Source organism: Furipterus horrens, unplaced genomic scaffold (assembly GCF_987537825.1).
Source record: "Furipterus horrens unplaced genomic scaffold, mFurHor1.1.pri manual_scaffold_6, whole genome shotgun sequence".
NCBI lineage: Eukaryota > Metazoa > Chordata > Mammalia > Chiroptera > Furipteridae > Furipterus > Furipterus horrens.
In genome coordinates this window covers 69,221,207-69,238,778 of record NW_028327176.1, presented here as the reverse complement: position 1 = coordinate 69,238,778, position 17,572 = coordinate 69,221,207, and the positions used below count along the sequence as shown (strand labels likewise).

General features: G+C 45.8%; 1 protein-coding gene across 1 annotated transcript; it reads left to right on the top strand.

Annotated features, from left to right (window-relative positions):
* Positions 1 to 274: 274 nt before the first annotated feature.
* On the top strand, positions 275 to 9,352 carry IL37 (interleukin 37). The gene is made up of 6 exons (XM_090281722.1): positions 275 to 385; positions 2,014 to 2,138; positions 3,287 to 3,349; positions 7,444 to 7,563; positions 7,851 to 7,993; positions 8,237 to 9,352. The coding sequence occupies exons 2-6, from the start codon at positions 2,048 to 2,050 to the stop codon at positions 8,483 to 8,485; spliced, it is 666 nt and encodes a 221-aa protein (XP_090137848.1). The 5' UTR covers positions 275 to 385; positions 2,014 to 2,047; the 3' UTR covers positions 8,486 to 9,352.
* Positions 9,353 to 17,572: the final 8,220 nt, after the last annotated feature.

The window sequence follows — 17,572 nt, the reverse complement described above, 5'->3', positions numbered from 1 at the left end:
ACCTGGACCTTGCATCTCCCCCTTTTGCCCTCACGTCCCTTCCCCACACCTTTGTGGCTGGCATAGATGAGCAGCCACACCGTCTATCTCAAGCACCTTAAAATGTGTTGAACTGACGTGGCATATCCTTGTCAGAGTGACACTACCCTATAGGAATTTGTTTATGGCCACATAGTGAAAAATGGCAGGCAATGAGTGACAACAGATAACCTAAGATGCTATTATTATTGGCTAAAGGAATGCTGCTGTGACGTTCACCTATATATGCCCAAACTGATTATTCAGAATGAGACCTGGCTTCTCTGGATCAGAGATCCTGAGGGCAGAAGACCAGAGCTGCGGGTGCTCAAGACAGAGCCACAGACCCCAGGGATCCCTGGCCCAGGTAAGTGGTCCTCACCCCCAGTTCAAGGGGCCAACAAATACAATGAAGAAGTGGGGCAGCATTGCCCCCTATCCTGCTATTTCTTTACTAGGAGCCTCTCTACGGACTCCCTGAATATCTAAATATGATCCAGTTAGGCCACCTTGCTCTCAGGCTGGCAGCATCCTAGGATGGTTATGCCAACAGCAGGGCCTTGCTGCAGGGCCAGGCACACACTGAGCTTAGGAAACCTTAGGAAGACACAAGCACCTTTTCTGAAGGCTGAGCAGACTGATTTCAGAGTCTGGAAAGTACTGGTCTTCAGAAAAAGATATTGGGATGCTGTATTTTGAGTGTTCTTCAGTGGGAAGAGATGGATCTCACATGGGAGCCCTGTGGACCTCACATGCATTTATCTCAATCTAGGTGGCCTGACCCGTAAGCAGCTCACAGGGACATCGGCAGGTCCTCCCACCTCTGGGCGTCCCTCTATACGCCAGCAGCACCACCAGTATCTTCACATATTTGGGCACCCACATTTCTGCCAGGCACCTCTTTTTCTGATATGCTGTGGCTGCCAAATCCCTGCCTTCTCCACCTTCACCAATTCTCTGTGTCCCTTCATTTACCCCCCAAAATGCAGAGGCAGTTGTGCTTTGTGGGTTCAGGGGATGCAGACAAAAACCAAACGATGTACAACCAAATAGTGGCTATCTGTCCATTTGTTAAAGCTCCACCAGGTCTCCCGACCCCCGGGGCCACAGGTGATCATCACTTCTCCTCACTGTCCCAGCTGCCTGGCCCTGAAGCCCTTTCTTTCCATTTTTATTTTTTGCAAAAGCATTTAGTTCCTTTTGTCACATTCCTAAGCCATTCTTCGAAGATTGGTTTTCTATATAAACTGCCCCCTCTGCAGTCTTAAAAGTGGTGTGACCCTTGAGAAGTCATTCACTCTCAGGTTTTCATCTGTGGAATGGGAACAAGAATTCTTGTTCTGCCCTCACTGTTGTCCTGAACTGACACCGGGGACAATTCTGTGTGAACTGAGTGAGAAGTGACACACAACACTGGGGGTGGGGGCGAGGGGCTCCTGTGTCAGCCCTGCCTTAGCACACCAGGAGTGGAGCCTCTTGGGACCTTTTGGGGGCTCTGTTTTCCATGCCCAGAGGCTGCAGAGAAACTGCTTTCTTTGCAAAGATTAGACCACAGCAGGGAGTGAAAACTTTTTTTCCATTAAGGTTGGGATAGTCAGCATTACAAGCTTCGCTAGCCAGATGACTCTTTCAACACTCGTCTCTGCGGTGTAGCGGGAGTGCAGCCACAGACAACCTACAAACACGGGCATGAACACGTTCCAATAAAACTTTATTTGAAAAACAAGATTGGGACGGATTTGGCCTGGAGCTATAGTTTGCCAGCCTCGGATTAGAGCAATACAGTAGAAATTAGATCCATAAAAATGATACTGTGACCCACAGGTTGTAAAACATCCCTTTGGCGGGGCAAAAATCAAAGAAGGAGCGCTACAGGGAAGAGCGTGCTGGGCCCTGTGAGGCCTTCCTGGGTGTAGCAAACGTTTCTGAGCAGAGAGGCTGGCAAGGTCTCCTGGGGCCAGAGGTGCCGTAACCATGCCCTGTCTGTCCCCTCAGGCTCTGCCCTTCATCCCTGTCGAGTCATTTTATCATGCTAAAAATGTCCTTCCTGGAGGAGAATGCAGGTGTGAAGATGGACTCTGGAGACAAAGAAAGAGCTGAACTCAGGTGCAGCTCAGAAGGTGAGGTTCTCGTGAAAGGGCACCTGTAACTCCTGCAGCTCGACCCCATAGGAGCCGTGCACGGACCCCAGTCTCCTGGGCACCTGGCACGGGGACTGAGCTCGGAGAATTCCCTGGGTAGGTGAATTAGATGACAGAAATTCTCGCGTGAAAATGAAGCTTACTTGTAGGAGCCCAGGGAAAGCAGGTGGCAGATTAATGAGTCAACTTTACCAGAGACTCATGGTTTGAAGTCCTAACCAACAGGATGGTTTTGGATCTTCCAAATGCACCTCTGTCCTGCTGACTGCCCAGCAGAGGAGGGGTCTGCGGTGGGGCGGGTGTGTGTGTGTGTGTGTGTGTGTGTGTGTGTGTGTGTGTGTGTGTGTGTGTGTGTGTGTCTGAGCCTGGGCTGGGCAGTGACCCAGTGCCTTTGAGCGCTCCTTAAAGGAAGGTACTTGGCATCGGTTCAAGGGAGACATTAAAAACAAAATGTTGACCCCTATGGCTGTCCAATGCATGGGTGTGAAGGGAGAGGCCTGTAATATGCCAGAGGCCGCATCCCCAAGCTTTTAGCTCACACGTGCCCATCATAGTTTGAAACTAATAACCAGGACATTGGTCTGACAACTGTGGATCCAGTAACAGTAACAACAGAGAGGCTTGGACCCAGCCCCGCTCCAGCAACAGGGGCTATGAAGTGGCTACCATGCTTACTCTGTCCCAGGAACACATGCTGCCATTTCCCAGAACCCGACTGGGAGAATCTTCACACAAAGCATTGGTTGAGGTTTCTTCTTCCACAGCTCTCGGTGCTCCTAGTGCAAACATGTAGTGTCTGTTTTCATTCTAGCATTTTTCAAACTTAATGTCTTATCAGGCAGGATCCCAGTTACTCTCATAGTTGGGTGATGTTTGCTCTGACCCTGAGTTAATGCAGATATTTGTAGAAGTTTTACAGCTCCATTTCATCTCCATTCCCACCATCTTCAACCAAAAAATCTATTTTTAATGTCATTACCATCTCTGTTCTCAGTGTTTCTGAAAACACACAAAAAATAAGTAAGGCATTAAATACCAACTCCCCCCTCCAACCCCCCCACCCCAGGGCTCCTAATTCCCTAAAAAATCCTGGATGTGTATGCCAACCTCACTGCCTCTGATTCCAGATCCAGCCAGAGGTCCCCTGGATCCAGGCTCAGGTCTCACCTCTCTCAGCTCTGCATATGCAGGTATGGCCCCTGGGTGGCCTGATGAAGGTGTGGTGGGGATGGTGCCACTGGGCTCCTCAGGGGAGTAGGAGAACCAAAGGTGAGGGACACCTAAGGGTGCTGGTTTGGGGCTGAGGCTTCTTTCAACTCTCAGAAGGGTCAATAAGAAAGATGGGCCTGCAGAGAAAAGGTCACACATACCTGCCGAGTGGCTAAGGAGAAGAAAGGATTTGAGCCTGAAAACCATCCAGGTTCTTTGTCTGACCATTGCTGGCAACTCTGACATCCTCACAGTGCCGATGAAAACCAGGAACTTGGCAGGAGAGGCATGTATCAGTGTACCAGTTGGCATTGTTGTGAGAGGCTGCATTTGGCTTAAGTGAAATTTTTTTTTGAAGACTCTTTCAATGCATTTGCCCATTTCATGATGGGTGATTTACGAGCGCATCTGCCCACACTACACTGAGTGTTCAGCAGTTTTTGACTAAAAATAGCATGATCCCCCTACCTCACCCTCCCTATTCACCTGATCTCACCCCAAGAGACTTTGTTTGGTTTTGTTGGATGAAACAAGTCCTCAAAGGGAAACATTTTGCTGAAGCGGAAGAGGTGAAATAAAAAACTGCAGAAGCACTAAAAGGTGTCAAAATCAATGAGTCAAAACTGTTCTGAGCAGTGGAAAAAACATCTCGATAGGTGTATTACATCAAATGGGGAGTACTATGAAGGTGACTAAAGTTTAAACATGTAATAAACTTATACATTTTTATAAATAAATTCTGTTTTGGGGGTCCCCCTTATATGTAATTTTATTGTTTACACTGTTATAGATGTCCCCTGATTAGCGATATTGAGCATCTTTTCCTATGTGTATTGGTCATTTGAATGTCCTCTTTGGAGCGGTGTCTATTCAGGTCATTTGCCTATTTTTAAATTGGATTTTTTGTCTTCCTGGTGTTGAGTTGTATAAGTTTTTTATATATTTTAGAAATTAGCACCTTATCAGATGTATCATTGGCAAATATGTTCTCCCATACAGTGGGCTCCCTTTTCATTTTATTGATGGCTTCTTTTGCTATGCAGAAGCTTTTTAGTTTGATATGATCCTATATGTTTATTTTTTCTTTTGTTCTCTTTCTTCTAGGAGGTATATTGGCAAAAACATTACTCTGTCTGAGATTTTACTGCTTATGTTTTCTTCTAGGATTTTTATGGTTTTGTGCCTTACGTTTAAATCTTTTATACATTTTGAGTTTATTCTTGTGTATGGTATAAGTTGGTGGTTCCTTTCTTTCTTTCTTTTTTTTTTTTTTTTTTGCATGTACCAGTCCAATTTTCCCAGCACCATTTATTGAAGAGACTGTTTTTATTCCGTCATATGCTCTTGCTTTCTTTGTCAAATATTAATTGACCATAACAGTGTGGGTTGATTTCTGGGCTCTCTTTTCTGTTCCATTGATCTGTATGCCTGTTCTTGTGCCAGTATACCAGCTGTTTTGGTTACAGTGGCTTTGTAGTATAGTTTGAGATCCAGTTTTGTGCTCTTTCCAACTTTGTTCTTCTTTCTCGATATTGCTTAGGTTATTCAGGGTCTTTTTGGTTACATATAAATTTTTGGAATATTTGTTCTAGATCTGTGAAATATGCCATTGGTATTTTAATAAGAATTGCATTGACACTATAGATTGCTCTGGGTAGTATGGTCATTTTAATGATATTAATTCTTCCAATCTATGAACACAGTATACGATTTAAGAAATATTTGAGAGTTAAAAAGAACAATCCTAGTGTTAGAAATGCAACTTATATAACATGTCTGGGTCTCACCCTGGACCAACTGAGTCAGGATCTGGAGGGGATGAGGCCCAGGTATCCATGGTCTTAAACCATCACCCACCAAGTGGGTCAATGTGCAGCCAAGCCTGAGAACCATGACTTCAGGCCATGCTGCTCAGAGGGTGGCCCTCAGAGCAGCAGCATTGCCAGCGCTGGGGCTGACATAAAGGCACAGTTGTGTGTGTGGTTGATGTTTGAGAAGTTGGAAGGTTTAGAGTTAATCTGGATTCATGATTCTGAATCAATTGCATCAGTCCCATTAACTCAGAACATCTGGGGTGGGCTCTGAGGAGATTCTAGTGTTAGCCAGGGCTGTGACACACAGATCTCACCTGACCCCATGTCATTGCAGAGTTAGTTAGAATCTCACCTGGGCTACTCATCGCTGTCATAAATGCTGCGTATTCATGACGCTTGGGGCATTGAGCTGGGGTTGAGGAGGATTGTGTCAGGTCAGACAGGGACCTGGCTCAGGAGCTTCCAGCGCCACAGGGAGATGAGACACGGACACCAACACCTGTGCTGCGGGTGTGTGTGCAGAGCACTGTGGCAGCCCAGACAGGAAGCCCTCCCGCACAGAGGGGGCTGAGGAGGGCTCCAGGGAGAAGCAACAGACAGCCAGTGTTGCAGGAAGAGTCCCCCATTTCCAGGCCAAGAGGAGACCATCCAGGGACCTGGGCTTATTGCATGGGAGAAGAATGAGGCCTTGGATTTCATCTCTATGTTGTCATTACCCATCACAGATCATTACATGATAGCATCACTCGGTGCAGGGGTTACTGTATTATCATAGTTCACATTTTACAAACACCATCTGAGGTGGAATTGCCTCCCACACCCCGGCTTGGTTGGAAACTACTCTGTCCAGCAGAGGTTTCACGACCACGGTGGAACAAATCTATCCAGGACATTGTATTTTGTCTGGGGGTTAGGGAGGCGGCTGTCCCCTCTAGTGGAGAAAGGCAGTCAGACCTCTGTCCCTCATGCTTTTTATTGAGAAGGGTACACATGGGAGATACAAGGTCAAAATTCATAAATCATCAATAGCTTTTAGGCACTTGGATCACAGTTGACAATAAGAGATTACAAGTACCAGTACAGAGGGCACAGTGACCAGTCTGCGTCAGGGTCTATTAAACATCTTGACACTACACTGGCCTTAGGTGCAAGGTTTCATACATCCCTTGCTAGAGACTGTTTATACTTAAGTAAGAGATAAGAAAAGCAGAGCAAGTTCTAAAGCATAATAAGCATTCTTGAAATCCCATTCCCATGGAAACCCTCTGAGTGGTTTTCAGTTATGTCTGCTGCGCAGCCTCTGTTGAGACTTAAAGGGGGGGGGGGGGCAAGTCAGGCTCATGGCCAGGGCTAGGATTCCCTAAACCACAAGGAACAGTTCCCCACAACCATGCATGGCTGCCATTGGCCCACTTGTGGGCTCCCGCCTCCATCAATCAAGTGCCTGAGCCCCGCACTGAGGGGTGGGCCAGCTTCCCATTCCGAGGCCCAGTAGGGAGGGTTTCTATGCAAGCCTCCACCTGTGGCGAGACCGGCCTGAATGTTCTCCCGGGAGCCCCGCCCCGGGGAAATCCCCTGGCCACTGTTGTGTCTGGTCCTGTGAATTCAGAGAGGTCCCTCCAGGGCCAGGAGCAAGCCCTGTAGCTTTCTGACAGGCCTGGGGTACCCGCTGGTCTTCACGGTGCTGGCGTCCTGGGTGCTGCCTGCCTCCATCTCTCACCCTCTTCCCCACTGACCCTCCATTGGCCCAGCCAGTGCAAGGATCTGTTTCACCCCACGCATTGCTAGGAACATGGTGTCCCTGGGAGAGGGTGCAGGAGATAGGGTTAAGAAGAATAATGATTAACATGTGTGGAGCTCTTTCCATACTTAGACAACTGGCTAAGGGTTGTTCATGTGAGTAAGCATTTTATGCCTCCCAGTGCCTCTGCAAGGTAGGAGCTGTTCTTACCTCCATTTTACACATGAGGACATTGAGGTTTTATAGAGATTTAGTGACTTCTCTTGTGTCTTAAAAAAGTAAGTCATAAAGCTTGGATTTGAACTCATGTGCCAAAACTGGGAACCCATGTGCTTACAGATGTGCTGAGTTGCTGGTCTGGAGCAAGGCAGGAAACCTGGGGTGGCAGAAGTGTTCAGTGGGCTGATGTCTAAGCTCATAGACAAGAGGAGGGCTGGTCTGGGACCCTCCCAGTAGGCTAGGAAGGATTGAGTTTTCCATTTTCAATGTGAAGTGTTAACATTTGGTTATATTGATCTAGGTCCAGAAGTGGTGACCCAAGTCCCAGAGAAATTCACCATTCATGACCAGGACCAAAAAGTATTGGTACTGGACTCTGAGAAACTCCTAGCAGTTCCTAATAAATCCTACATCATCCCAGGTGACTCTCTCTCTTGACTGGTTTCTGCATCCTGCAGCCAGGGGAAGGCCCTCCTGTAGGAAACCTCCAGCTCCAACAGGGGGTGGGCAGTGTGGTTGAGGAGTCCCAGGGACCCCTAGGAATGGAATGGTGGTCTATGTCGGTGATCAAATCTGAGGGAAGTCATTCTGAACTGTCGGGGAGGAGGCAGCTTGAATCAGAGTGGAGGAGCCTGAAGCCCCAGCAGACAGAAGGCCTCTTCCCTTCTCTGAGGACCAACCCCTCTTCTGTGATGGTCTTTTTCTCAGAGATCTTCTCTGTCTTACCCTCTCACCTCAACTCATCCTGTGAGCACAAGGGAAGTCCAATTTTCTTGGGGGTCTCGGGAGGAGACCTCTGTCTCTGCTGTGTGATGGACAAGAAAAAGCTCCAGCCAAACCTCCAGCTGAAGGTGAGCATTCCCATCAAATTTCCTGTCCCCTCAGCCACCCCAAAGGGGAAAGCCAAGACCCACCATGCCTCTCGCTTCCACAAATTCTCACCTTGGCTAGTACAGCAGTTGTGCCACTTCCAGGGAACTGTGGGTGGAAGAGCTTCTTGCCCTCCTACTTGCTTCTGGGCTCCAAGAGCCCACAGGCTGCATTTTCTCCTGTTCAGAGGCTATGCTGACTAATTAATCTTTTTTGCCTCACAGAAGCAGAAGCTTGCCCAGCTGATTTTCTGCAAGGAAAGGAAATCGAAGCCCTTCGCCTTCTATAGGGCAGAGGTGGGCTCCCGGAGCACACTGGAATCGTTTGTCCACTCCGGGTGGTTCATCTGCACCTCCTGCAATCTGTCTGAACCTGTCAGAATGACAAAGAGTCTTGGGCAAAAGGAACACACTGAATTTTCATTTGAGCCAGTCAATCATGTCGAAATGAGCCCCAGTGAGATTAGCAAGTAGGAAGCTTTCCTTAGTCATTGACTATTTTACCCCCAGTAGCTTGTCATATAGAATTTCTATTCTGGGATTCTGGGATTCCAACTTGGTATTAACTAAGTACAGGTATGTACATATTTTTATCAACCTGCAATAAAAATATTAACTTAATAATCTGTCAGTAATTATTCAAAATGGGAACTTTTCCTTTTTGCTGCTTTGGTCTCAAGCAGTGCAAACAACTTCCACACAGGCTGGTTAGGGAGGTGATTGCCACTGTGTGATGCATTTTGCCTTTGAATGGTGAATTGCATCACTTTGTTAATAGCTCCTGAGTGACTCCATCTGACACTGTTGTGTCCAGACTCATAAAATTCAGTGTTTCTTGTTTTGCCTTTGTAGACACCTAAGGAAGTTCCAGTCATCTCACAAAGTATCCCTGCAGTTTGTTTCCTACTCTTGTGTCCTGTGCAAACAAGACATTTAAACTAAGGATGAAAATTATTTGGACCACAAATCTACATATGAGATCATTATTGTCATGTTTGTTAAAAAAAAAAAAAAAAGACAACAGGCCCAAAATATAGTTGATTAGGCTAAGCTCCCCCTGCTACCCTGTCACCAAATGGAACCTCAAACCTGTTCATCAGGAATCCCCTGACCAGCCCTAGGTAGGTAACCTACCTGACAGGGCCCTACCTTCCCTGAAGGAAGTGACCTGGCCATAACCAACCCGATTTTCCATCCAGTATAACTTTCTTGTCCCTGTTGCCTTCTGCCTATAATTGTCTTTCACTTCGGCCAGCTCCTCGGAGCTCCGTTCTGTGTTCTAGGTGGGAGGCTGCCCAATTCCAATGGTGTTCTGCTCAAATAAACTTTACAAAATTTTAATGTGCCACAGTTTATCTTTTAACATATTACAGAGTTGATGACAAAATATTTCCCCCAACAATTGTGTATGACCTGTGAATCTGATAACTTTCTAGTTTTAATTAAAATGTTATGCATTCTGCTGCCCAGAAAAAAAATACATGAAAATTAAATGCCTAATTTTAAGGAGACTACAAGACTTTATACTTTACACAGTCCAATTTTCATAATATTCCTTATCTGCATTTGAAAGAACATTTCAAAATAAGTTGTACTGAAAAATCCAAAAAAATTAAGCATATGGTAAAAAAAAAAGTACTGATACAATTACATATGTTCACTACTAAACACTTTCATGTATTCAATAACTAAAAATCTGAATATTACAAAATAAATGTGTCAATCATATAAAAACAAACTACTTAAAAAATTTTTTCTATCCTCACCTGAGTACATTTTTTCATTGCTTTTAGAGAGGAGGGGGGAAAGGAAGGAAGAGAGAAAAACATCGATGCAAGAGTGAAGCATCGATTGGTTGCCCCACGTATGTGCCTGGGCTAAGGATCATGTGCACTCAGGCTGGGGATTTAACCTGAAGCCTAGGTATGTGCCCTGACTGGGAATCAAACTTGCAACCCTTCAGCTATGGAATGACGCTCTAACTAACTGAGCCACATTGGCCAGGGCCAAACTATTTAAAAACTGATTTGCTGAAGGTACAAAGACCAACAGTCCACTGTAGTAATTACACAACAAAATTTAATTTTGTCAAAGTATTTATGTTTCAAATTTACTTCACTATGAAATACCTTCAGCAATCAGATTTTGGCAGGTTAATATTAAGTCTATAATAATTAGACATGTACATGTGAATTGGACTGCAAGGAAAAATGTATTTCAGGGTGGATTGTAGTAAAAAAAATTAGTTTGAAAAGCATGATTCCATGGTTATAAGAGAGATCCTACCTGCGGGAACTGACAGAGCTTTCTTAGTTCCAGTAGCTTGGCCCAGGTGTGGGCTCCAGAGGCCACTCTGTCATTTGCTATCTCTCGGTGTCATTGCGCCATCTGCTGGTCATGAAAAGCACAGCTGACGGCCGCGCAGTTCATCGATGGGCAGGTAGTAAAGATAATTCAGGGTCTCTGGATGCCCTGGCAGCTGGGCCCTCTCTGCAGCAGGACCAGTAAGTAGGAGCAGAGGATGAAGATGGCTCTTTAAGGGGTTTGTGATGAGCCAAACATTTGCATTCGTGAACCTAAGGTGGGCAAGGAGTGAGCAAGGAGATGAGCAGCATCTGCTCATAATAGGTCTTGGGAGCTCGTGGGGTAGACAGTGCGCAGGGCTGTACTCAGGGGAGTGCTGTGAAGGGCTTTGCATTTTAGAGGGGTTTCTTGGTCAGAGAAAGGTGAACACCCTAGAGCAGGGCAGATAGTTTTGTGGGGACCCCATCTCCACCTGCTCTACACTAGTGAGACTGACCCTGTGGGCAGCTTCCAAGGTCTCATGTCCTGTTTCCTGGTTGCACTCAGGCCATGGGAGATCAGAGAAAGGGGGAAGTTGAGTTGGAGTAGCCCCTCCCTAGGTCCATCCCTCTCCTATACCAGTCACCCCTGTCCCCTGCCCCAGCTGTTGATGGACTCCAGCTGCTGGTAGCCCTGGTGCTTCTCCACCTCCAGTGAGTGCTTCCTCTGGACTTGCCCCCACTTTGTGAGCACTCCCTCACTTGCACCCCCGCCCCCAGTGTGCAGCCTGTGAGCATGCTTCTGTCCTTTGCCAGGACACATGCCAAGGAGCTTGAACTTCATGGTCCCAGCAACAGGGAGTCATTGAAGGTTTTAGAGGACAGTGGCAAGAGCAGATGTGTATTCTAGAAAACTGTCTGATTGAAGTGAGAAGGGTGGCCTGAATCAGTGAGGATTCAAGGCACTTGAATCATCAACAAACAGCAGTGGAATCCAGGTGACACACAGTAGCCTGAGCTCCACAGCACTGGATCTGGGGTGAGGAAGGGAAGCTGAGCTATCAGATGAGCATGCCAGCTGCACATATTACTTGGTAATGAACTTTAAAAAGCTGGAAATAATGTGAGGCACAAATGTAGAGAATTTTAAGTTTTCAGGTTGGCATATTAACAAAAGTGAAATGAAATAGATGACACTTAAAATATACAAAGATCTCTTAAAACTCAATAATATAAGAACAAACAGCTCAATTAAAAATAGGCAAAAAACTTGAACAAGACACTTTATCAAAGAAGATATGCATATGGAGTATGTTCCATATCATCCGCCATTAGAAAAATGCAAATTAAAACATAAGGAGATGCCACTCCGTACCTATTGGAATGGCCAAAATCTGGAATACTGACAACATCATATACTGGCAAGGATGTGAAACAACAGGAATTCTTCACTACTGCTGGTAGGGATGCAACATGTTATAGACACTTTGGACACAGTCCAGCAATTTTTTTTAAACAAAGCTAAACATAGTCTTACCACGTAATCCAGCAATGGCACTCTACAGAAAAACTTGTAAGTGCACCTTTATAGTAGCTTTATCAATTATTGCCCAAAGCTGGAAGCCTAAACCTGGAAACCATCAGTAGGTGAATGAATGTACAAGCTGATGTCCTTTTGTATTTCATCTGGAGTAGGGAACACAGTTTTCTTACCCATGGAGGAAGAACATGGACCTGAGGGACAAAGGCCTAGGCTCTGCTGTATGTCTTCCAATAACCTTTCAAGAGCCACAGGAAGGACATTGGAGGTGGGGAGAGAGTAAGGTTAGGGTCTTTATCCCTGGTACTTTCCCCATGGGGTTGACCCGGGATGACTGTTTTTTGTGAAGATCCTATCTCCTATTTAGTGGTCCTCTCCACAAAGCTCTCTCTCTTCTCTGATGACCATTTTCTCCTCTTGTCTCCTTAGGCCTACTGGTGCTAAGGGGCGTACCTTATTATCCCTAGCCCTGGGGTTCTGTACTGAGTCTTGGGATTTCCCTATATTTTGCCCACATTTTTGTAAATAATGCTTGTATTACACTTACCTTAAATTGCCAAATTTAAATGTCTTATGTTTCTTGCTAGAGCTTGATTGACACAGCATGCCTCCCAGGTTGGCGCAAACACACTTGCAAGACTTTGATGTGGGAGAGATATTCTTTGTCTTGCAAGATGTATGGGAGTGTGCAGTTGTGATCATCACAGGCAACTATCTTACAGACTTGAAGGAACCTGGTCTTAAGTTATGAGTGTCAGTTTAGATAATTAAAACAATGCTAATACCTGCTAACATTGTAGACTTATCAAAACAGTGACCCTGATCCTCTAATACTTCTGGACTTCCAATTATATTGTTTTATCCACTTTGAATTTGATTTTCCCAGCTTTTGAAGTAGAAAGTTACTTAACTGATAGATTCCTATAGGTAGAACTAATGGGTCAAAGGGTATACACATGTAGGTTTTTCATAGCTCTTGAGAACTTGCTTTCTAAAGAGCCTGTGCTGATTTATTTGCTCATCCACACCATAAGTCTGTTTTCTCACAACATTGCCTACCGTCTTCTTAATGTGTGCCTTCCTGATAGCCAGAAACTGATTCTCACTATTGCTTTGATTTGCATTTTGCTAATTACTAGTACAGTTAACTGTAATTACTCCTATTTACTGAATATTTATATTATCTTCTTGGTAGAATGCTTTTACATCTATTGCTCATTTTTCTATAGAATTATTTGCATTTTCCTTATTGATTGGTAGAAACTGCTTAAAACTGTGGCTAGTAAATCATTAGCTTGTTAGACACACATTTTTTTCTCTCCAAGTTACCTTATTTTTTAACTTCATTCCATGATGTGTTTTGTCCAGATGTCTGATTTTGATGATGTTCAGTTTAGCATCTTCTCTTTCACGGTGTGTGCATTTTTTAGGCTTTTTTATTAAAAAATTGTTTTTCTATTACAGTTGTCCCATTTTTTTTCCCCATTGCTCTCCCCTACCCTGCCCAACTCCCTCCCACAGTCAATCCCCACCCTGTTGTATGTCCATGGGTCATTTATACTAGTTCCTTGACTAGACCCTTCTTTCCTCCTTTCTCCCCCCACCCCCACATGTGCATTTTGAGTGCAGTGGATCAATGAGTTAAGGCTGAAAAGTTGTCAGTCATTTGGCTCTTCGTCCAGGAACTTTAAACTTTAGGCATTAAGCCTACAACCCTTCCTTAAATTTTGTACCATGAGCTCAGCAATTAAGGCTTTAATTGTTTTTATTTTGTTTGGTAGCACATAAGTGTATAATTTGGTCAACAACTGTTTTAAATTTAGGAAAATACACCTTTATGGTGGCCCTGTGTGGTTGGGTTCTTTTGTCTTAATGCTTTTAATGCGTCTATTTATTTCTGTCATTTTGGTGAGTAGTTGGTGGGTTGTTTTTGTTAATCTGTCCTTCATTTTACCATGAGGGAGAGGAGGTCAAATAACATGTTGGATCACATCCTGCAGTCTGGAGTTTCATGGAGAAACTAACTTTAGCAAGATGTGATGGTGCAGACCACAGGGAACCAAGTCTTATGCCGTGGGCTTGGGATGCCTGGAAGGGCAGAGGTTTGCTGCGGCTGCTTTACCCCTGCACTGCACAGGCTCTCAGGGGATTTCCTTGGCATTTTCCCAAATCTTCTAGGGTACAAGGGGCCCCATGCCCTTCTCCGTGGTTCATGTACACGTCATGTTGCCCCACGGTTGAAACAAGTTAGTGCCAGTTCTTTCCCAGCAGCCATGATTGTAGGCTGCTCTGTGTAGGGCCTTTGTCTTCTCAGCAGCCCAAGGGAGCTTGGTGCGCCCTGTAACAGGGAGCCCTGGATTGGGGCTTGAGGGTTGTGGATTCTAAGCCTGATTCTACTATAAATTTGATTCTGTGTATTTGTCACCTGTGGGGGCCAGATAACCTCTCCTACTTCATGGCTCCTTCTACTTTATTAGTTGTGACTGTCAGCTTGGTTACAGTAATAAGTTCTTTGTTAAAGAGATTGTGCCTCCATGAACAGATTCTGGAGATGTTAGTGGTGAATGATCATGCTCTCTCACCCCACCTGATTCCCACTTATGATGCCTCAACTCATTGAGATCATGAGCAGATGAAGTGAGTGAACTAGCTGTGCAGGTTACCAGGTAAGCATGGGTGATAATATTGCAGCACATGAATATTAGAATTTGGACTTAGTGAGCTCTTAAAAATTATTTCCGTGTCTAAGATCTTTGGCTTTATGCATACTTACTTGAATTCAATTCAAGCCACACTTAATGATATGCATAATTTTTACTTGTTCTGCATGACATTAAAACATTAATAGAAAGAATATGGCAAACTCGGAGATGTTTATATAGCAGAACCATGTTCTTTCCTTTTTGCAGCGTAATCAACATAAATATTGACAGTCTTCTCAAACACAGCCAGGGTATCCCTTCTACTCTAAGACCAAATTTCTGGTCTATTTCTTCAGTAAATGGACACTCTGCTCATCAATTATCCACCCCAATGTTCAATTCTTCCCTCTTATCACCATCACCCCCATTTTCTCTAATTTCTCTGGTACTTATTCACACTAACCTTTAAACTGGGGAATTCAGAATGGGTGCTGCATATCTGAGAAGGATGCATTCTCTGAATCTTGGCAAGCTAGGACAAGGTAGGGATCAAGTGGAACAAGGACTGAGGCAAAAGAGGACACATGTCACTATAACACATGAGTTTCTGCAACCTTTCTCTGAGCATGAAAAACTCAAGCTGCACCCGAAGGCTTTTGAGTCAGTGAAGATACAAGTCCCTGGATTGTGTCCCTTGGTCCCTCTGTGCACCTTCTGGGTTGGCCCTTTCTCTCCACCTCTGTGGTTCATGTATCCGCCACAGGACAGTCCATTTTCAGAAGTCTGGGCATCAATTTGGCCGGGCATCCTTCCTGTGGTCTGGGCCTTAGTCCTATAAGGTCCCTCCTTTGAGCTCCTAGGTTCTTTTGTTCCCTCTTGTTTCCTTCCTACAGTTGTTGCTGTCTGGAATTCATCAGCAACACTGTTATACTCCTTAACGTACTCACAGATGTGCAACCAAGTCCTTGTGCTCAGATCTCTTCATTTGCAATTCCTCGTGTGGGCTCTGATCTCCAGTCTGGATCCTGATTGAAACAGGGCAGAAGGAACATGGGGCCTCTGAGATGCAATTTTGTGGGAAACATCCCTGGAAAGGAGATATGTTGACTAATGCATAATGGAGAGGTTCGTCAGCCAGGCGGGGATGGGGGGTTGGTGCTCAGGTGAGGGGACGCTGGCTGAGCCTGGCTTTGAACAGAAGGTGTCTGAATTCATTATTATTCTCTCTCCTATGGGTAGAGATAAGCTGGAAGCCAAAAGTGATGGGATTGGGGACTCAACAGGAAAGGACCATGTCCTGCCAAGACCAAAAGGGAGATGGAATGCAAAGTATGAGGGGTTGAACAAGAAGGTTCTTTTCAGAGCTGAGAAGAGGGGTTCATGGAGGGGCTTACCTTGAAGCTTCTGTTTTATTCTCAGCAGTTTACTCCTCAGCTAGACAGGAGTATATGAAGTTGTGGGTACTTCTAGTATGTCTCCTGAAATTCATGTTAGTCATGTTAACTTGTGCCTCAGGAAATTTCTATGCTTGACCTCAGCAGACGGGATGGTGGAGGGTAAGGGAGGGGGGATTGCAACAAACATGATAAAAACAAACTCTTACCAGTTCAATGAGAATCTACAAAGGTCCTGTGTTACTAAGAGAAGAGGGTGGGGGACACATTTTCCTCTGAGGCTCAGCTTTTGGAGGAACCATTGCCTGCCTCTTTTAGAACTTAGTCAGTCTGGAGTCCATTGTATTTTGAGGGCACCAAGGCCAGGCCTCCCTCAGTTAAGAATGTGGTTCTTAGTACCTGTGGCTCCCCAAGGAGGTGAAGTTGCATCTCTGAGGGGCTGACAGAGTGTAAGCAGGGGGCTTCAGCCTAACCCTCCATTCAGGGGTGGCCCAAGGTGCAGTGGTTGGGTGGCCAAGAATGCCATGTGGATCCTGCCCGAAGCACGCAGCAAATTTTGCAATCACAGGACTCCCTTAGCAAAGGGCAAGCTTCCTGGAGTCAGGAGATGAACTCCCTTCAACAAGGGCTTGGCATTTCTAGCCCTCGCCCCACAGTGACATGGTAGAAGAACTGCGCTCGGAGGAAGTCACTCCGTTGCACCTGTCGGAGAAACCCAGCATCTGTCATCAGCTCTGTTTCCGTGAGGGGCTTGGCTTGGTGCTCACTTCTCAGGGAGCTCAGGTGAAATTTCTTCACCTAAGCCTTAGGGATTTTTCCCGCAGGAGGAACTGGCTTTCTTTCCACCCCACCAACAGAAGCCGAAGCCTCCTAGTGATCATCAGATAAGTGACTAAAGCTCCATTAGAGCCTTCTGCAGCTCCTGGGAGCTGCCAGAGCTGTGATTCAGCCCCACAGGGCTTTCAATAGAGCCACTTCCTCCTTCTTTGCCAGTGGGCAGCTGGAGAGTCCTGACTCTGGCGCCTCCCTCTTTTCAGTGCTTCAGAGCTCAGTGGAGGAGTAGGGCTGTGCCAGGCTGGCTGTGCTTTGTGTCTTGGTGGGGAGCTGCTGGGACCCTGGCAGAGCTGCCCTGGCACGGGGCCCTCCTCTGCCCCCAGGCAAAAGCAGATGTCAGTGGGAGGGAGATGCTGTGAGGAGACCCAGGCATCAGGGGGCTGTGGGTGATTAAGGCCAAACAGCATGCCTGCCCTTGGGACTTCTAGGGACACACTGTGACTGGCCTCCCTGGAAGTTGTTTGTTTATTTGTTTTTTCCCAGGAAGTGGCTTAGGTTTTCTGATCAGGACCTCCTGTCAGCCCAGGCTTCCCAGTTTCTATCCTAAATAAGGACCTTAAGAACCAGTGTCCTGAGGAGGACACTGGTCTTGAAAACATCACCTGAATCTCATGTTTCTTATCACTGCCCCCACATGTGCTGAAGAAAACCCACTATGATTGATAGTCATTCAAGGAGACCCTATCTTTGGATTATTCCCTGGAGCAGGTGATGTTAGGATGGACTCTGTGTGTGTGGGGGGGGGGGGGGGCTGGGACTCCTGCACTCATACCTGGCTCTTCTGGACACCCTAGCATTCTCTGGTCCTTTCTGTGAATGATCCCACCACCCAGTGCTGTCCACCTCCCATGGGACCAGTGCTATTCATG

Excerpts from the sequence above, each read along its gene's own strand:
- IL37 (XM_090281722.1), top strand. The coding sequence starts at position 2,048 with ATGCTAAAAATGTCCTTCCTGGAGGAGAATGCAGGTGTGAAGATGGAC. Across the intron at positions 2,139-3,286 it reads ACTCAGGTGCAGCTCAGAAG|ATCCAGCCAGAGGTCCCCTG; the intron begins GTGAGGTTCTCG and ends CTCTGATTCCAG. Across the intron at positions 3,350-7,443 it reads TCTCAGCTCTGCATATGCAG|GTCCAGAAGTGGTGACCCAA; the intron begins GTATGGCCCCTG and ends ATATTGATCTAG.